The sequence below is a fragment of the Chelon labrosus genome (assembly GCF_963514085.1).
Source record: "Chelon labrosus genome assembly, chromosome: 3".
NCBI lineage: Eukaryota > Metazoa > Chordata > Actinopteri > Mugiliformes > Mugilidae > Chelon > Chelon labrosus.
Genome location: NC_140339.1, coordinates 15,349,738 through 15,371,043, shown reverse-complemented (window position 1 = coordinate 15,371,043; position 21,306 = coordinate 15,349,738). Strand labels below are relative to the sequence as shown.

The 21,306-nt window shown below is 39.9% G+C and overlaps 1 protein-coding gene across 2 annotated transcripts; it reads left to right on the top strand.

Moving 5' to 3' along the window:
- The first annotated feature begins 341 nt into the window (after positions 1 to 341).
- pepd (peptidase D) lies at positions 342 to 16,815 on the top strand. Of its 2 annotated transcripts, XM_084575049.1 has the most exons (15): positions 342 to 364; positions 3,045 to 3,228; positions 4,081 to 4,208; positions 5,220 to 5,283; positions 7,822 to 7,869; positions 8,273 to 8,334; positions 8,969 to 9,013; positions 11,513 to 11,588; positions 12,333 to 12,379; positions 13,545 to 13,613; positions 14,210 to 14,287; positions 14,486 to 14,634; positions 14,907 to 15,091; positions 15,792 to 15,983; positions 16,288 to 16,815. In XM_084575049.1, the coding sequence occupies exons 1-15, from the start codon at positions 348 to 350 to the stop codon at positions 16,420 to 16,422; spliced, it is 1,479 nt and encodes a 492-aa protein (XP_084431175.1). In that variant the 5' UTR covers positions 342 to 347; the 3' UTR covers positions 16,423 to 16,815. The 2 variants fall into 2 exon arrangements, with proteins under 2 accessions (XP_084431175.1, XP_084431174.1); XM_084575048.1 differs by lacking the exon at positions 342 to 364 and having other exon boundaries at positions 2,841 to 3,228.
- Positions 16,816 to 21,306: the final 4,491 nt, after the last annotated feature.

The following is a 21,306-nucleotide window of genomic DNA, read 5'->3' as shown; positions in this document are numbered from 1 at the left end:
ATGCAAATGTACTGCAGTATAAAGGGTACTGAAAAACACTAGGGTGCATCAGAGCAGCGATTGTAAACCACCACTGTTTTCAGTATTATTGTCATTATTTCATGTCATTTTTTATTTAAGTTTGTTTTTCTTTGTTGGTTTTCTATTTTTCGTGGTTTTAATTTTAGTAACGGTGTCTGCTTCCACTGACTGCAGTTATTTTAGCGAAAGATTTAACATAAGCCAGTGGGTGGAGTTTCTGAACGCATCTTGACATGAAGCTAATATTTCCCACAGACGTGAAAGCAGCACAGGCAAAAGTCACGTGACTCCTGTCAGCACATGACACTCTGGACCCTGGCTTCAACATGGCTGCAGCACCACAGTGAGTTGAGTTTCATGCTTTATGGCTGGGCTTTAACTGATAAAAAATACGTGTTTGTTTTAGGTCAGAGTTTAAAGAGAGTCGTATTAACTCCACTGTTTTAATACATATGAGTTTCTCTGACTTAGCTTAGCTTAGCTTAGCGAGCGGTTGCCACGTACATCCTGTTTTAATAAACTGCCAACCAGCCTCACCGATACAGTTTCTCCTGGATGTAAGGAACTTCATAAACTAGAGACACAGTGCATAAATTACTAAATGCTTCTATGAAAGAGTAAAAAGCAAAATTTCGCAACTGGTCAGAATTTCGCATCTCGATTCAAATCTTCACTTTTCAATGTAAGACTTAATAATAAACTCAATTAAAGCTTTAATTGTGCAGAAATTTGGCTTGCTTGCATTATATAAGCCATTCATTTCTTGTGACCGCTCACTATAGAGGATTTATTTTATTTAAATAGTTCTTACAGGGGCAAGGGGTCCTGTTTTATTTGCCACTTCTCAAGAAAAAACAAAACCCCAGATTTATTTTGGAAACTCTTTTGAGAGATTCTTTGAGTGACTTTTATATGTTGGCAAAAACGGCGCTACCATCTTTTTGTTATGCATTTTTACAGTTAGTCCTTGTCTGACACAGTAATAATGTGAAGCACCGTTGCGTCACTGTGCTTAACCGTGTAACGGTTGCAGTATGTACTTCTGAAAATAAACCAGTTGCTGGTAAAATATTTGATGATGTACTTCCAACCAACTGATCCACAGTCGCTCTAGATCATGTGACAAGCCAAAGACACAAACTGCCACAGACTGGTGTTTTAAATTTGTTTTTCTGTTTAGTTCTTTGCATATACATATAAAGTATATATGTGAATTACTTCAATGTGGATAACCGATAGTATAAAATTAAAAAACAGTGTATAATTAAATCACTGGGCTGATCTCCACGAAATGATCTTCATTTAATTGTAATCTTGAAGTGCAAGTGTGAACAACATGTACACTTTAAAGTGTTATGCAATCCACCGCCACGGGAATCTTCGCCTGTGTGATTAACATTGTTTAAGCATTAACTCAGTGTCACAGTCACATCTTCCTTTTTTCCTGGACTATTCCTGGAGTGTGTTCGGGCTGAAGTTTATTACTCCCTCGGCCCTAGAGTTGAGGGTCTTGAGGATCATTGATGCCACAAGTAGTGGATATATCCTCACAGATTCACAGGTAGACCTTTGGATGCAGCCAACAGTGAATGATAAAGAATTCCTTGAGCTACAAAATTCACTGAGGTTATGGATTAACCTTTGGTACAGGCCGGGTTGAATTTGATGCGCTGTGTTTTTTTTTTTTATCTGCAAAGCTACGGCCAAAGACCCAAGATTTATATCTATATCAGTTACAAGGTTGTCTACCTGTCTGTATCTTATGTCTTAACTGTCTCTGAAGGGAGGCTGAGCTGTGGTTCACTGACCCCTTTAGGCCAAAATCTACTGATACAATGCTGAGGATTACCTCCAGACAGATTTAAAACATGATCGGTTTTCTCTCTGCGCTGAACAGAGGAAATATTCTGCTGAATTAGTTAACAGAATTTGTTGTCCTTTCCAAATAGAGAATCTCTGACGTGACCTGAATCCACAACATCTCCAGCTCAATACATCAGAAGACACTGGATTTAATTCCTCACAGTGCTAGATACTCACTGCCTGGCCAAAAAAAAAGTCGCCACCTGGATTTAACTTAGTGTTTAATAGTGAAAGTTAGAGCATTTCCATACGTGCAATGTGAAGGGATTGGGACTGAACAGCTGTGTAGCCTTAGGAAAACCACTAAGTCATGTGGTCTGATGAGTCCAGATTTACCCTGTTCCAGAGTGATGGGTGCATCAGGGTAAGAAGAGAGGCAGATGAAGTGATGCACCCATCATGCCTAGTGCCTACTGTACAAGCCTGTGGGGGCAGTGCTATGATCTGGGGTTGCTGCAGTTGCTCAGGTCTAGGTTCAGCAACATTATGTGCCCAAAGAATGAGGTCAGCTGACTACCTGAATATACTGAATGACCAGGTTATTCCATCAATAGATTTTTTTTTTCCCCTGATGGCACGGGCATATTCCAGGATGACAATGCCAGGATTCATGGGGCTCAAATTGTGAAAGAGTGGTTCAGGGAGCGTGAGACATCATTTTCAGACATAGATTGGCCACCACAGAGTCCAGACCTTAACCCCATTGAGAATCTTTAGGATGTGCTGAAGAAGGCTTTGCTCAGTGGTCAGATTCTCCCATCATCAATACAAGATCTTGGTGAAAAATTAATGCAACACTGGATGGAAATAAATCTTGTGACAATGCAGAAGCTTATCGAAACAATGCCACAGTGAATGCGTGTTGTAATCAAAGCTAAAGAAATTACTGACTTCGACTTTTTTTTTTGTGACCTTTTTTTTGGACAGGCAGTGTATGTTTTAGTTTTGTGTTTGACTGTTTCTATAAACACAATTGGTTTTTGCCTCTGAGTGCTCTATGCTCTAGCATATCAGAGAATAACTGAATAACTGAGTCTGTGTGGTCATGTTGCTCCTTATAATGAGCCGGTTCTAATGTTAAGTCTTCCACTTAAGTGTCATCCTCTTCAGCAGCTGCTCCACCTTGAGCCACAATATATTCAGTCTCCTTTTCCTTTCAGACCTGTCTACTGGCTGGGTAATGAAACCCTTAAGGTGTCCGCTGCCCTTTTTGCTGAGAACCGCAGACGACTTTGTGAGGGACTGAAAACTAAAGGCGGATTGGAGCCAAAGTCAGTTGTGGTGCTGCAGGGAGGAGAGCAGAAGCAGAGGTACTGCACAGACACAGACGTCCTCTTCAGGCAGGTAGGTCCTCTGTAATTTATTCAGCATTTACTTATCCGTCCATGATGCCCAAGCCGGCAGTGATGTCCCTACAACATGTCCTGGTCCAGTCTCATCTCAGCTGTATATAAATATGGACAAAGCGTCCCCACTTCCTGAAGCTAATTTCCAGAGGATACGGGTAGCACCATCTTGCGAGTTTGGAGCCAGACTAATACGCAATACGGTCTGAGAGTGGAGCCACGCACAGCCACGTTACTGCCCACACTTCAGCCAGACTCACTCGGGTTTTTGTTAAATTAATACTGCGCTCTGCTTTACCTCCACCAGCAGATGTTGGATTATACACTGTACTCATTTATTCCAACTCTCATGGTCCTACGAGGCCACTTTACGGAGCAGTTGGCATGACAACTGGTAGACATCATGAGGTCACATCCTGTTTCTATAGCGTCAAATGACAAACTACCATATATTAACTACCTAAAATGACAGAAACCATCCTTGTAAAAAAAATATCTGACGTGTATTTTAGAGTTTTAATTTGGCCCGAGGATCAAGGTGCACAAAATCTTCACCTGGTCATGGTCAAGCTCTCATCATCAGCATACATCACGTCCTCACTCGGTCATAAATATGTAGACCTGAGTGCAATGCTGCATAGAAGCCACTCTCTGTTTTTCTGTCACCACAACATAAACCTGTGATCCGTTGGTTTTGAAAAAAAAAATCACCACACTGAAGGTGTTGTTTTGATGTTGAGCTCTGGGTTCACCTTTCTTCTAGGCCGTACTGGCCCAATGAAGGAAACCTCTTATATTTCTCATGTCATAATCTAAACATTTTGTGTGACTGATGGACTCAATTCTGCAGGAGTCTTTCTTCCACTGGGCTTTTGGAGTGACTGAGGCTGACTGCTATGGAGCCATTGATGTGGACTCTGGGAAATCCATCCTTTTTGTTCCTAAACTGCCTGAAAGCTATGCTACTTGGATGGGAGAGTGAGTCACACTAATCCTCAAAGAGCTGTCTACTCTGCCAACAATCATCAGTCCACAGCTGTGAGCTGTAACTTCAAAAAAGAGCTGGCAGTCATGTCCTTAACCTTTAGATCCTGTTTATATTCCATTTATTGTCAATGCAGCCAAGAACCATTTAAGACCTAATGTTTTGGTCGTCACCCAAACCACCTTATGTGACGTGCTTGGCTGCTCTGACACAATACGTGTGTGTCAGATAATCTGTGAAATCTTAGGACCTAAGTATTTCGAAATAACCGGCTCTTGACCATGTCACATGTTTGCTTTTGCGTTCTCTGTAAACCTCAAAACGTCTTATGTCATCTGACATTCATTAGGAAAAAAACCCAAAAAACGTTCACTCAGGAGTTATTTGGTCAAGCCTTTAATATTTTATAGTCTTCATTCTCGCTCTGGACTTTGTCCTGAATATTTAAGATTCTCAGTCATCCAGCTCATCGTGTATCCAAAAACAAAGCCAGAACAAAGACAACTGGACATGTTTGTTTTTTTTCCTGAAGACTGTTCACCACTCATACAAGTATCTTCTTCAGTTCTTAACGACTCATGCAGAGTTTCGTTTTTTTATTTGGAACTTTTGTGGGCGGGGCTTATCTAAAACCTGCATGACTAACGTCTGTTAAAAGAAACAGGATCAAAACAAATTCCTGCAATACAGGTGAGCACTGGGCCGTTAACAGACACTACTCCTGTGAGATTCAGGTTCGTGCACCTCGTAGATGTTCTTAATAAAAACCTAAACTCCCCACCATTCATTTAGAACGGAAGAAGCTACTTGGATGAGTGGTGTAACGTCTTTAAGAAATTCTCAACAAATCCTGCTGCCTTTGTTTATGAATAGCTCTGCTAGTGTTTTCACAAACTCTAACATAATCCATCTGTCATGCTTTTAGAGAGGGGGCTCTTAAAATGCCTGAAGACTGTATGTGGATGTTCTTTGTCTTTATTGGTGTGTTTTGCTTCTGTTGACAGGATATATCCTAAAGAGCACTTCAAGGAGAAATATGCTGTTGATGAGGTGCAATACACCTGCGACGTAAGTCTGTCTGTCTGTCTGTCTGTGTTGGTCTTTACAACCTTTTGTTGTGCGCCAGTTGAACATTGATATGAGTTCACAGAGCGATAGCGTTACATAAAAGGACACTGGTGCCTCCATAGACTGTTTAGTGTGCACCTCTTGGCAAAGATTGATATCTGACATCAGATTTGCTGAACCTTCTACAGTAGAGGGTGTGATTGTTTGTCAAGCCAATGTCATTTACAGCTCTTCAACTAACCATGAATTTCAAATTTGTGACCTCCTCCTCCATTTGCTTCATTTTAAACATTTTTTCAGTCTCATGCTGTTATTGTCTGCTTTGCGAGTCGGAGAAAACGGTTAGGTGTATCAGTGTCGACAGCAGATTCTCGGGGGAGCTATATTGGTGGGTTGACGGCTCCAGAGCTATTTTGGAGGTGTACATGTTGAAAAATCCAAATAGTACATTCAGACTAGAATATAAAGGTTTTCACAGCCAAGTTTGGCTTTGAATAGATCACATATAATTTTACATTGATTTCCATATTTACACTTTGTCATATTGGAGACTCACGCTGCTGAAGATATTTCAGGTATTTTTACATTTCAGCACCTGCTTGAGGTGTTAGATTTGCTAATTAGTCACAGGGTAAGATGCAGATCATCTGGCTATTTTTCCATGAAGCAATAGCAGCTCAGCACTGCGGCATAAAATTAGAAACATTAAATGGTGTTACTGCCTACTAATAAGCACCACTGACATCTGGTAAGGTAAAGAAATCCATCGCTGGTGTTCAGCATTCAGGCGGCAGTGCTGCCTACAGAAGAACCCACAACAACAATATTTCTTGGAAGCAGTTTGTGAATATTTTAGACTGTTTTCTGTTTTTCAAAGACTCAGAAGGTGTTTTTGCGCACACTCATTTTTCAACACTGTGCTGCTTATCATGCAAACCCGTTTACTGTTAAATTTTTTCATGGAAGTTATCTGGCTGGTGTTTGACTGCAGGATTTAATGTTAACATAATTGCACCGTCGTCATATTGCTTGGATTTGTGGTGCTGTTTTAACAAGGTTCTTATGCTGTCATCACCAGTTCATGTTTTATTTCTCTTCTAGTACTCCTGCAAGTACACTCTTAAATAAACTAATGCTCCCGTTATTTTTTAATATGCCAGAAAAATTCTCTTTGTTCAGGAAACTTCACAGTTCTGGCTTTACTTGACAGTCACATGCATTTTACAACTACTGCCAACATGAGCAAATCATACAATCATGTTTAGCAGTTACTGTTCAAGACGATATTTAAAGGGGAATTATCGTTTTTTACAACCTGGACCTTATTTCTAGCATAAAATACAATCGTTTACTCACCCATATAACTTTGTTGTTATTTGGAGGTGTTCGGGCGATATTTAGATCCGCGTATATCCATATAGTGGGAGTGACTGGGGCACCGAAACACAGCCAGTAAATAACGCATTATCTGCCGCGAAACTCATTCATTTCACCAATATTTTGTTATGATACACTAATGCTATTCCCCGTTGAGTCTAGAGTTACCTGTTATCTATTCGCGGACGTGCAGCGGTTTGTTGTTCTTTGGCCGGCTGTTCCTCTCTCTGCCTCCGCATCCTCCTTTCAACGAGCTCCTCGTCCGTATACTCTGGCATACAACGGGAAGGATGTCCATCATAAACAAAGTCGTCATCCACAACCTCAGAATCGGAAAAATATTCAGCCATGTTGCAAAAAAACTAGCAGTAGCAAATTACAGGTGAACAAGCCGACCGTCACAGGTGAGCGCGGCGCTCAGAATGACATCATCCAGGTCAGAGGTTAGTAGGTCAATCTACAGACCCCGGATGATGATAACAGGAGGTATCTCCGGACTCAACGGGGAATAGCACTAGCGTATCATAACAAAATATTGGTGAAATGAACGAGTTTCACGGCAGATAATGCGTTATTTAGAGGCTGTGTTTCGGTGCCCCAGTCAGTCCCACTATATGGATATACGTGGATCTAAATATTGTCCGAACACCTCCAAATAACAACAAGTTATATGGGTGAGTAAACGACTGATTTTATGCCAGAAATAAAGTCCAGGTTGTAAAAAAACGGTAATTCCCCTTTAATGGAGAATGATGTACTCACAATGAGTTTATAACATTTTGGAATCAGAAATCACTTCAATCTTAGCAGATATTCCAGTGTCTAAAAATCCAATCAAGATCTCAGGTGCTACCTCTGCATTTCAGAGACGATGCAGTGAATGTTTTAGGAACTTTAGTTGTATTAATAGCAGTGCTGAAATATCACCACACTACCTATGAGTCAGGGATCTGTGATGTGACATTTAAACTGTTGGCAGACGAGTAATAAAGTCTCTTGAGTTTTTATCATTCAGTGTGCTGCTGAGTACTGGAGAGGCCACAGAGGCATGACGGTTCCTTCCAGTGACCTTTATGCTGCAGCCTGGAAGCAGAAGAAAACTGGAGTTGTTTCTGCTGTTCTACTGTGTGTCTGACTCTTGTAATTATTCTCTGTCTGCAGATTGCTGATGTCCTATCCAAACCGAAGCCAGCAGTTCTCCTAACCCTGGTACGCATCGCTCATTCCTACCTGATTCCAGTTAGTGATGTATAGTTTTACCACATGACTGATCTTAGGAAGAATTCTTCAACTGATGGCGCTGGAGAAGCAGCTTCAGCCAAATCATCCTACTTGTTGTGTTCTTCATATTAGCTGCCAAACCTCTCACTGAGTGGAAAATAAAATCTCTAAATCGTTTCATTCTGTTGGTGACTAAGCTGTTAAATATCGGCCCAAAATATCTTCTACTCAAAAATGTCAGCAACCATTACTATGTTGGTCCACTGCAAAGATTTAATTGTGACACTGCCAGTAAACTCCTACCACTAATCCATTTAATTTGCTGTAATAACATTTGAATTCTCTTGGTAGTGAGGTAATCACTTGTTTTTGTGTTGTTTCTTTTCTGCAGCGAGGACAGAATACAGATAGTGGGAGCATCTGCCGTGAAGCCTCCTTTGAAGGAATCAGCCGGTATGTTTAATTGGCATCGATTTGCATTAACATAATTATACTTTGTTTGTGGAGGTTGTTTTTTATTCTGCTTATAACCAAGGATGCAACAGACTCTTATGCATTGCTGATACTGAATATAATTAAATATAATTTAATTAAGCAAGCAATCGTGCTTTTTTCTTGTGTTTTTTTTTTGTAAATTAATAGCATTGGCCTTTGTTCTTTTCTTATCTGCATATATTTGCAGTTTTTATTTACTCACTATTACCATAACTTCTTTTGAAAAAATGTTCATATACTATCAAACGCAACATGACCATTTGTACTATTTGCCACTTGCATAAAAATGACTCTAAACATCTGCAGATTTTCATACAAGTCCTGAAAGAATAAATGAAACTGAAATGTTGTACTCGTGCGTTTGTTTGCATTTGAAAATTAGACAGTATTACATATATGTGTGGTGCAAACGTAAATACACCTCTAGGACTACAAATATAATATTTCATTTTTATGTTTTAATAGGCTCACTTTCAGGACTTCAGTAAAATATGCTTTTTTGAGTAATTTTATGTAGAAATGCAGAAAATTCTGAGCTTTTAAGTGGCACAGTACATGTATGAATTTTCTTTTTACCATTTCTTTTTTTCAGCTTCAAAGTGAACAACACTCTTTTACACCCAGTTATTGTGGAATGGTAAGTAATTAAAACCTGCGTTATATTATTATTAAGTCCTCTTCAGTTGAGGGTGAAGACTGCACTGCCTCGAAGTTTCTTCAGTCAAATTCTACCATTGCTCGGCAATTACTGCTGCCCAGTCAGGTAATTGTGTTTCTGCAGTCAGAAACGTGGGAGGCTTTTCTTAGGGTTGTTTTTTTTCTCCCTGTTAGAGCCAGAAGTTTGCTTGCACAGATGTAATGGGCTTCGTGCTTGCCTGGTTGTCCTTGGCATTAGAGTTTGCACCCTCTAGATGAATTGACATTTTCTGAAATAAGGAGGAATGCTTTTCAGACACACCTCCTGGGGAGAGGAACTTGATTGAACCCTCTGCTCCCTCTTCACACTGAAGCTTGTAAGGCTGTCTTTCAATGGCCTTTTTTTTTAAAGCTTTTTTTAGAGTTACTATTGGTTACCTCTTCCTTGTTTCATTTATTTTATTTATTAATGTAGAAGTATTTAATTATCTTCCGTGTCTAGCCACCCCAGGTGCAAATAAATAAATGATATGAATCAGCAGGCAACCAAATCCAACTTCGGGTACATTTTCCTGTGGTGTGAAACATTTTCAGCAGCTCTGACGAAGGAGGAAAGTTTCCACAAGAAAAAACGATCTTATTTATATGCAACATTGTGATAATTAGTAAAATAAACTGGTATCTACATCAGTTATTATAGTATTGTATACTAGAAGGATTCAACAATTATTCCAATAAATAATAATATGTCTTTATCAAACAGATCTGCAGCAAATAATAAACTGCTCACTTCAATCAGGCGCGTTTCCTAAAGCCCTAAAAGTAGCTGCCATCAAACCACTCTTAAAAAAGAGAACGCTGGATGCTTCCATGTTAACCAACTACAGACCTATCTCAAATCTCCCTTTTATAGCAAAGATCATTGAGAAAGTGGTTTTTAATCAACTTAGCAACTTTTTAAACTCCAGTGGACTCTTTGATAAATTTCAATCAGGCTTTCGACCTCACCACAGTACAGAAACCGCTCTCATTAGAGTGTTGAATGATATAAGGTTGAACACTGACTCAGGCAAGGTGTCAGTTCTGGTCCTGTTGGATCTCAGTGCTGCTTTCGACACTGTAGACCACAGTATACTGCTGAACAGGTTGGAAACCTGGGCAGGACTCAGCGGAACAGTACTAGATTGGTTCAGGTCCTACTTGGAGGAGCAGAGTTATTTTGTGACCATTGGAAGCTATCAATCCGATCCAGTGGCTATGACATATGGAGTTCCTCAGGGGTCAGTTCTTGGACCCCTTCTGTTCAGCCTATATATGTTGCCTTTGGGTCAAATTCTCCAGAATTCAAACGTCAACTATCATAGTTATGCAGATGACACACAGATATATCTTGCATTGTCTCCAGATGACTGCAGTCAAATAGAGTCATTGTGTCACTGTTTAGAGAAAGTCAAAAATTGGATGAACCAAAACTTCCTGCAGTTAAATCAAGAAAAAACTGAGGTCATTGTTTTTGGCAATAAAGAGAAGAGGGTTACTGTCAGTAAACACCTTGAGTCACTGTCTCTAGAAACTAAAGACCAGGTCCGAAACCTTGGCGTGCTGATAGACTCAGATCTGACCTTCAACAGTCATATCAAATCAATCACCAAAACAGCCTTTTATCAACTTAAGAACATATCCAGAATTAAGGGCTTCATGTCGCAAACGGATCAGGAGAAGCTGATTCATGCTTTCATTTCCAATAGACTTGACTACTGTAACGGTCTTCTGACTGGACTCCCCCAAAAAAGTATCAAACAGCTGCAGCTCATCCAAAACGCTGCAGCTCGAGTTTTAACCAGAACAAAGAAATCAGAGCATATCACCCCAGTTCTTAAGTCTTTACATTGGCTCCCAGTCAGCTACAGAATAGATTTTAAAGTTCTGCTACTGGTTTACAAATCACTGAATGGTTTAGGTCCAGAATACATGAATGACATGTTAGCAATGTATAAACCCAGTCGAGCTCTGAGATCGACTGACTCAGGTCAGATAGTGGAGCACAGAGTTAAAACCAAACACGGTGAAGCAGCATTTAGCTGTTACGCTGCACACAAATGGAACAAACTACCAGCAGAGCTGAAATCAGCCCCAACTGTAAGCACTTTTAAATCTAGGTTAAAAACATTTCTTTTTTCATGTGCATATGGCTGAGCCCTTTTAAATCATTTTAAATCGTAATCTTGGATTTACACTGTAAGTCCTCTTAATCGTTTTAATATATGTATATATATATAATACACTTTTCTTTTTCTTTTTTTTCTTTTTCTTTGTTCTTGCTTTTAACTGTGTGTTCTAATTTGTTCTGTTTTTATGTAAAGCACATTGAGTTGCCTCTTGGTATGAAATGCGCTATATAAATAAAAATGCCTTGCCTTGCCTTGCCTTTAGTTTAATGTGAGAGTTGTATGAACTCTGTATACTGTCACTCATTTCTTGTTTCTGTCTGTGTTTGCAGCCGTCTCATTAAGACCGATATGGAGTTGGAGGTCCTGCGCTACACCAACAGGGTTTCAAGTGAAGCTCACAAAATGGTAAAATCTTTCTCAGTTAGACAGAACACCTGTGGCAATGCTTAAACTGTAAAATTTAAAAATCTGCCTAAATGATTCTAGGTGTTAGGATCCACTAAGGCTATAAACGGTTTAAATGCTGTCGATTTTAACTTCAGAGACCAGCAGTTAACCAAAATAGCCTTTGACCAGTAAGCTGTAATATTAAAGTAGTAGTTAACTTCTGCACAGGATTTCACTTTGTCACCATGAATAACGTATTCAGGGGTTGAGGAGCAGTAAGAGAAGCACAGGTGTTTTTAAGGTGGCTACATTCCTCTGGTTCCCTGTCTGGAACATTTAATGGACCTATGCCATCAGTTATTACACCTTTGCTTTCCCTGTTGTCAAAAGTCAAAATGTCTGCAATGAAATATGCCATTTTGTGACCAGTGTGATCATTAGACGTATTTTAATACCCATGTAGCCATCCTTTTTGTCAACTTTGCGATTATCACCTATAGGTCAGCTTTTTAAAAAAGTTAATATCACTGACTTTAAATATTTGTGCCCACTTCACAGTAATCTTTTAGACTGTGCTTACGGGAATAATAATAATAATAATAATTTACAGCTTACAGTGTTGTTATGTGACGATGAGGAAGTGAAAGTGAGCATTGAGTAAAATGCAAGAAGAAGAAGCTTATTTGAAAAAGTGGATTACAAATTTTTAAGTTTGCTCATCACTTCTATCAACACTTCTTTTGTTTTTGTTGTTTTTTGTAGATCATGAAGCAAGTTAAACCTGGACAGAAAGAATATGAAATGGAGAGGTAAGTAGTGCATTTGTGAGTTTGTTTCCATGTTGGCTGACAAAAACAAGACAATGTCTTGTCTTCTCTTTTGTATCTATGGTTACATTCACAGTACATGTCAGAATTGAAGCCATCCTTATTTGATTTAGCTTTGCTTTCAGATAGTGTCAGGATATTAAAGGTAAATAGAGACTAACTGTTACGACCCAGCTCTGGTAGAACTCACAGACAGCAATAGCAGGGGCCATAACACTATTGTCCCTTCACTGTCATTTGGTGTAGTCAGTATATACTGTATATGCTTCAAAGACCTGTAATAACACTTATAGATTAGGGACGGTCAGGTTTACTGGGTGCTTCATAACATGCTTTAGGTAAAAAAATAAATACATAAAAAGTGTGCGAAATATAGACTGAAATAACAGGAAGCTAGATAATTGGATATTATAATTAAGGTTATAATCTATATTGAAAACGAGGCACTCTTCTGGCAAAAAGCTTAAAAACTTCTGATGGTAACAAAACATCTCGGCAGGAAAATCAGTCAACTGACTGGTGATGAATGCACAGTGTCACCACTAGATGGTTCTATAAAATCACATTCACAACTGTCTTGTATTTCCTAAAGAACAATACTGTGTGCTGTGCATCTCACCCTTTTTATGAGGGTTGTAAACCAGCTTGATTTTTCTAAATAAAGGGTTATTTTTATGTCTTTGTCAGGAGGACACCTTGAGAGTACACACTTTTCTTTAGATTTGGTCATGTCTGACACGGTGAAATAATAGTGGCATTTTCTGATTTCCCAAATACACTTATTTAAGCAAATGAACTATAATTAACTTGGACCAATGCAAAAATAATGTACAAAAATTTCAGTTTTGTTCGTATTTGTATTTTAGTTGGACTTTTTTTCTCTAATGCTATGTCAGAGCAGCTGTCCATCATGCTCAATTGACTTTGCCGTATGGAGGGAACCATCAGACGTGGACCCGTCATCCTGCACAGCGTTATGATGCTGTTCAGATCCAAAAGTGTTTGACTGTGTTGATGATTAAAAGACAAGTTCTTATGAACACATGAAGCGAGGAAGAGGGCAGCAAAAGTCCTTAACTAAGGTCTTCGCTGTGCTGATGTTGCGCTTTTATTTTTCTTACTTGAGCCCTTTGTGTTTCTCTTGCAGTCTGTTCCAGCACTACTGCTACACCAAAGGGGGGATGCGCCACACCTCGTACACCTGTATCTGTGGAACGTAAGTACTCGGCTTATTTTCCACACTTTCTCACATGGTTACTGTCCAAATACATTAGCTGATTCCATAAGGATGTTGTCATCATCAATGAACAAAGCTTAGATTTTACTAGATCAAATGCTATGTTCCTCTGTTGGGGACAAAACTACAGAAAAAAACACTGTTGCGAAGTATATTTTAAGTCTTTTTGGTACTCCTCAATACCAAAAGCTTCATGGATTCAAACTCAAAATATAGAGTATTAGATACAGAAGAACTGACTCTGGCTGTGGCTGTATGTCAAATGAAACCATGCTCCATAGTACATTAACATTCCCCTTTAGCGGCATTACAGTCAACCCACAGCATCATTATGGATGAAGGATTTTTAGATGTTGATTATAATCATGCTCTGACCTTTTGTGATAGAGTCCGTGTGTGTTGAGTACCTCCTAGTGATTAGTGGTCAGTGAACGCAAGTGAAATTAAGAACTTGACACAAAAGACTGGATCCCCTTTGGTGCCTTATTAGCGGATTCAAAGTAATTTCCTCCCTGTAGCTTAGTAATTTCTCATGTGCACTTATTTGTCTTTAATCGGTTGGTTATTCCCACCAGGGGCCATAATTCTTCTGTACTCCACTATGGTCATGCTGGGGCTCCCAATGACAAGACGATTGTGGATGGAGACATGTGGTGAGTAGCGTTTGGTAGTTTCAGTTGTACAGATTCTGCTAAAGGAGTTGGATGTTGGATCCGTGACAAAACTCCAAGTTAGAACAGATTTCTGCAGTAAAATTAAAAGGGAAACACATCCAACGGGTTGAATCCTTCCCTAGATTAAAATAAAATTCCACTTTGACCTAATCAGTTGGGATGTTTTCTCCCCTGCAGTCTGTTTGACATGGGTGGAGAGTACTATTGCTATTCCTCAGACATCACCTGCTCCTTCCCAGCCAACGGCAAGTTCACTCCAGACCAGAGGGCCATCTATGAGGCCGTCCTGAAAGCCTCTCGCGCCGTCATGGCCGCCATCAAACCAGGTTATCACCTTATCACCAAGTTTAACTAAGGATGCTTTTGCGTACCTAAAAGACAGTCAACAGGAAATGTACAGTACAGTACAGGGTTCACTGCCATGTTTCTTAATGGAAATAATTCACAGGAAGCAAACAGTAACGTTATGATAGCATTCTCTGTAATTTACAAGACTAAATAAAACATAAACCTGCTTTTAGAATCATACCAAATCACGTATTTATATCATATTTAAGGTGGAATTGATAAAACAATAACCAGTATGTCTGCATTAAAGGTGTAAAGTGGACTGACATGCACCGCCTGGCCGACAAGGTTCACCTGGAGGAGCTTGTGAAGATCGGCATCCTGCAAGGCAGCATGGAGGACATGATGAAGGTCCACATGGGCGCCGTCTTCATGCCCCACGGCCTGGGACACCTGCTGGGCATCGATGTGCACGATGTGGGGGGGTACCCTAAGGTGAGAACGGAACACTTCTATTCTAAGATAACACACATCAGAACCAGTAGTTAGTAGATGTAAAAAGTCAAAATAAGGAGACGGTAGAAGACAAGAAGACTTTTCTGTTTGTGGAATATTGATGTGTCATCCATACTATAGACTCTGTTGGTGCAGGGATGAGAAGGGGAACAAAAAAAGGCCAAGCAGCAGGAACAAGTTCAGGATGAGGACGTTGAGAAGTTTAAATGTGTTTTGAACTCTGAACACAGATGATTTCACATTGTGGTGGAGGATTTTGGGCCATTGTGCAAATTTGAAAAGCAATTAGAGAAGGTGGTTAAACTGCTGACCTATGTCACAGTGTGTTTCCTATATTGTCACACGGAAACATATCTTGAAGTACAGTATGTCACAGTTGAATGCAGTGATCAGTCAAGCTGACAAATAATATTGTTGGTAGTTAAACTAAATAGGCAGGACTGAATATCACTGATTCCTAATCACACTTTGCTTCAGCTTTCTTCTTGATAACTTGACTGAAACAGTCAAAGGAAATCTTTATTATAAAGTTAAACCGTGAGATTTTTTACTGACTAGAGCCCATTCACTAAAAATATTTAACACTGACATAAAATAAAACGGTTTGTGCGTGTAGAGCAGCCCCAGTCAAAGTCAGTGCAGTGGTATTAGCGCACTACTGTTATCGTCTGTTGCTCAGGGGGTGGAGCGCATCGACGAGCCTGGACTGAGGAGTCTTCGGATGGGCCGCCTGGTGCAGGAGCGGATGGTCCTCACTGTGGAGCCGGGCATCTACTTCATCGACCACCTGCTGGACCAGGCCCTGGCCGACTCTACCAAGAGCTGCTTCATCAACAACGCAGTGCTGGCTCGCTTCCGTGGCTTTGGAGGGGTCAGTTTGCTTGGATTGTTTTACTTAGTTTTGTCTCTTAGACCGGATTCACCGTGTAATAGAAATGAATGCTCCAAGGCCAACTAATACTGAAATTAATTCAGTAGAGAGCTTACAGTGCAACACTGACTTGGTACACAGAATGGCAGCATGATTTGCAGTAAGTCAAGTGTATAGCTTTAAAGGTACAGGCTATAAAGATAAAACAGATAAAACTGATCCAGCATTTCATTTACATTTACATTCTTCCATCTATTTAAGTGTTTTAATGTGTCATTAACCACAGCGTGAATACTGTGTGCAGGTTCGCATTGAAGATGACATTGCAGTGACGGCGAACGGTGTAGAGCTGCTGACCTGCGTCCCTCGCACCGTGGAGGAGATTGAGGCTTTCATGGCCGACTCTGCAAAAACCTTCAGCCCAGTCGTCAGCAGTTAGAAACTCTGAGCGACGTCTTGTCAGTAAAGTCTGAGCTTTATGCTGCAGCGTCATTAATTATCACCATTATTCTTCAGTAAGGCTGAAATGGCCCTTCCTGCCTCACTTATATAACAAACATTTGTTATTGTTATTAAGCAGTATTCATCCATATAAAGTTTCATACCCTTGTCTTATGCACTTAATACATCTTAATCATAATGGTTTGATCAGCATTAGTTAATCTGTACTTTAAAACATTTTCATGCCTCTTGGGAAAAGAAATTTGTAATTTTTTAAAGATCATTTTTTCTGATATATTCTTCTGTATCAGCGTTAATTGACAAATACAATTCTATTGAATTGAAATCAATAAACATTTAATCTGCAGCTGTGTGCAGCAAATTTACTTGCTTTATGTAAAACCCAGCTCAGTCATAAAAACTGTACAGATCAATACTCTGGACCAAAAGCAAAAATAAAGCATACGGCGTTTCATATACCAGCTTAGTCACTGGTATAAATACAGCAGTGATCACGTATGAAACCTAGTCAAGAAGAAATAGAACATGGCACCCACTGCTGGTAGATAAATGCAAAGCAGGACAAAAGAAGAGTCATCTCTAATATAGTCAGTGATAAAAATCCAGTAAATATTGATATCATGCCGTGGTGGTCTAGCAGAGTTCCCAGAAACAAAGCAGCCATTGCCAACATACTCATTAATATGCATACAGTGTATAGATTAAGGGCAAAAAAACAAGTGACTAGCAGGAATAGAAAAACAAGCAGATCAAAAGAAACTGCAGCAAGAAAATCCATTAGCAATAAACATTTAAGGAATGTAAGAACACTTACTGTTTGCAGGTCTACCTAAAAACTCATTGCAAGTAGACACACAACAGAGTCACTGATGATTGGCATAGCACGGCAGCCAAGCAAATACACAACATCAATGATGATAAAAAATACAGCATATGGATATCTTTGCACACAAATTATCAGAAACATATGTCGTGACAGATTGATAGAAATAGCACAGGATCCAAACAAAGCAATGCTGGCCCAGCGGCCAAGCCAATTCACAGTATTATGATTGGTAAAACATCACCATGTCTACTCTGCACGTGCTCTGACAGTATAAATGGAAAAAAATATGTGAATGAGAAAAGATTTATTATCAATTCAGCTGTATTAACACTCTGTGTGAGCATAGAGAGTAGGAGAGGAGTAAACAGATGTAAAGACCTGACACAAGGCAGAATGCCAATACAAAGTGACAAAAATACTTTTCCATTATAAGAGAATTTAATTTGAAAAGCCATGCTCATGGATAAATATAGTAATATACCCCCATAAATAAGGCTCTAACATGGAACTTGAGCAAAGACAAAGTTTATTTGCCTGCAGTTTATCATAGATTTATCCGCTTCTGGTGTCATGTGATGTGTGCTTTCACTAGACTGGTTATCACCATGACAGGGAGATATTATGTCAAACATATTCTTCAGTCCATCATCTTCATACACTGACACGGACATGAGTGGCTCAGCCGGTTATTTTCACATCAGGTAAAGACGGTCCTTCAGAATCCTTTGCCAAAATCCCAGCTAATGTTGATAATGATATCAAATATGCTCCTGACCACTCGCCATCTCCACAGTCCCAATCTGTTTTTTTTTTGTTTTTTTTTTACTTCAAACACTTTAACTGCCAACTAGAAGACAGCAATTTTCCTCCCCTGAAGTGTCAAATTGATTTTATATAGCATCGTGCTGCTGGTTGATATTTTTCTCTGAAATATATCTATATAATATATAAATAGCAGCTCAAAAGCCCCAGCCATTGAGCTTTCCCTTGTGGTGAGGGAAGGTGCAGCTCAACAGTCGTTGATCAGCGATTTACAAACCAGCTTGATTGCTTGTAAAGATCATGATTTTCCACTTAACTGGTAATCAGCTTTTCAGATGTTGTTTTTTTTTTCTGGCCAGATTTCATATCTGGACCAAAATAAAAAGCTCCATGTGTGCGAACATACTGCGACGAAAGCCACTGGCCAATCATAAAAACTCTCTTTGATCACCTTGATAATTTAGATTATATCAAACAAAATATATAAAAGCAAAACATTTCACTTGAATAAAAATGGTTGTACAAAGTGTTTTTGAGGATCGCTGTGGGACATTTGAGCAGAATTAAATGACCATCACTGTCCTTGTAAATCATCTTAATAGTGGGGCCGTTCTCATGTATTTAACCCCTGGTGTGTTTTAAGTAAGCTCCCCCCATCACCAGTATGATCAGACTAATTAAGTGCTACACTGGCAGACCTAAGTATGTGCACAATTTACCATTTAGTTACAGTCAGTTGTTTTGCAAAATGTACAAGGTTTATTCAGTTAATACTGACCTAAGCTTGTAGATGGGAACGTAATAAAGCAGTTTAATAATTGTGGCAAGATAATTTAATATTAAGAAAGAACAGACTGATTAAAATGGATGTTTCTGGCATACAGGTCATTGGTTGCTGTGAATCTGACATCTTAGAATAGACAGTCAACAGCGAGTTCTGAATTTCTACAGAGCATATATTTTTTTCTGTCACTCAACACCAGCAGAGCAATTCCTTGTTTGTGATTGTGACTTGATAAATATGTCATCAGCTGTCCAATTTATTTTGCCTGTAATTGATTACTTGCTGAAATGTGAGTTTAATATTAGAGTTTGGGATTTTGCAGTACACCCCGTGTAACCCCTATTCACTTTGCGTTAGTTCACAGATGTGACTCATAAACAAACTCTTGGAGGCGTTCCTAGCGGAAGTGCCGCTGACCTCATTTCCTGACACCCCTAGTCAGGTTTTACACCTCTGCCTCCGCCATCAACACCACAAGTACCAAACTCGACACTGCCGTCTTATCAGGGAGTCGTTAACTCCGGCACCTATTTCTCTAACAAGCCTGTACTCACTGTACAACTGGTGGTTCAACGGTGCTGCGTGTCAGCACAGAGAAAACACACCGGCTGCTATAAATAGACTCTTCGTCAACCTTGGAGCTTTGTGGGTCACTGACTCCTTCTATTGATCTTCAGAAATTACAGGGATATATAAACACTTTTGCCAGACCAGTGTTTGTGCTCAGCTTGCAGCTGACTACTACCATATGTATGGAATAGGACAAAAAGGGACAACAGAGTCATCTTAGACTTAAAGCACCTCTTTCAGACTGAAAAAATCTGAATAAAAAAAACATACTTTTCTCAGTCTGCCCTCTCGCACTTATCTCTAACTGTTTGGGGAGTCCTCCGTTTAGATTTGGACTCAAGGGTGAGCTGATAGTGCATGGGCTGAAGGCCAGGAGGGACAAAATTTAAAACATCCACTCTAAGGGCAAGGCGTAAGCTACCGACAATCTGAACCTTGATGATATCACAGAATCAGGTGTAAAGCGATGAGCTGGTGAAATGCACAGAACAGAACTCAGTGGTCCTTTGTGTCTGGGGGTAATAGGATTGGCGGCATTGCATATATCAAAGTTTTCTAAGCAATCACTAAGCAATGTCTCCCCAAAGGATGCCAAGGATAATGATATTCTTCAGACTTCTGACTCAATCTACAAATATGTGTGACTGACCTGTAGCAGTGAAGTTCCTAGTGGGAACTTAATCATGCTGACCCATCCCTTTATACCCGACCCCCTTCAGCTGTGGGCTGTGGTCCATGCCACCTCATGTCCTTCTTCTGTAAACGTCAAGGGCTGAAAAATGAATCAAACACGGAACTGTGAGCATCCATTCATCCATCCATCCATTATCTGTAAGTGTTTATCCTGAAGAGGGTTATAGCGGGGGGCTGGGCCCGGCCCCAGTTGGCAAAATGGGCGAGAGACGGGGTACACCCTGGACAGTTAGTTGTTTACTGTTTCCCCATTCATGATGGGGGAATACATGGGTTGAAGTTATGCATAACTATGGGAATTTCCGATTGGAGTGAAAAGGTGGGTGCCGTCACAGGTTGCTACATCCACCTGCCTCAGCTACACTCACTCATCACCTCTTTGCCCATGTGTGAACTAGTAAGGCGGAGTCAGGCTTTGCTTCTCTTAAGAAAATCAGTGGGATTCATTCAGTTTTTTAACATCCAGATGCTTGTAGCTGACACTTTCCTTAAGTTTGCATAAGAGATGCAAATTCGAGCTTCATTTTCATTTCTAACCAGGTAATATGTGACACAAAGCGCTGTTCCATCTCTCATAAAGCTTTTTTTACCCCTCACACCTCTATTGTATTCTCACATTTTTGCTGAGCATGCATGTGATGTTAATTAAAGTCTGTGAAGGTTCAGTGCTCAGGGGGGCACTGGGACTGGACTGTGTGTGTTCAAACATTTTACCTAGCCAGCTAAAGACTCGAATAAATAAACTGGCCCAAACTGAAGTTCAAGAACATGTTTCCCCTTTGTGTCCTGTGAAGAAGTGGCAGTAGTCTCAACTGAAATTCAATTTGCTGTGACAAATCACCTCTGAGTCAAAGAGACGCTGTCCTCGATGGTGTAGGTGAACGTGCCTCACTAGAAGCTGACCGACATTTTCATAACCTTCAAACTTTGAAGCGGAGAGCATCATTTATCACCTGCACAGTGACACATTAGGGTAGCTGTTCATAGGTACCCGGACTGACATTTCAGATTTGGACAATAAATAAAACAGGAGTAATACTGACTTATGTCTAATCTTTGACCAAATGGAGCAGTTTGCTACATGGTTCCAATTAAATTCAGAGCTTTTTTTGCCAAATACGAGCAGGCAATCATTTTTTACTCACTTGTAAATAGATTGAGATACAGTACAGTACGTATGTGTGCTGTCAAAGACCAAGCAAATTAAATGCAGAGTTAATGGAACT

Coding starts and splice junctions, on each gene's coding strand:
- pepd (XM_084575048.1), top strand. CDS start 2,959: ATGTTAAGTCTTCCACTTAAGTGTCATCCTCTTCAGCAGCTGCTCCAC. Junction 3,229..4,080: donor CAGACGTCCTCTTCAGGCAG/GTAGGTCCTCTG, acceptor TCAATTCTGCAG/GAGTCTTTCTTCCACTGGGC. Junction 5,284..7,821: donor AGGTGCAATACACCTGCGAC/GTAAGTCTGTCT, acceptor CTCTGTCTGCAG/ATTGCTGATGTCCTATCCAA.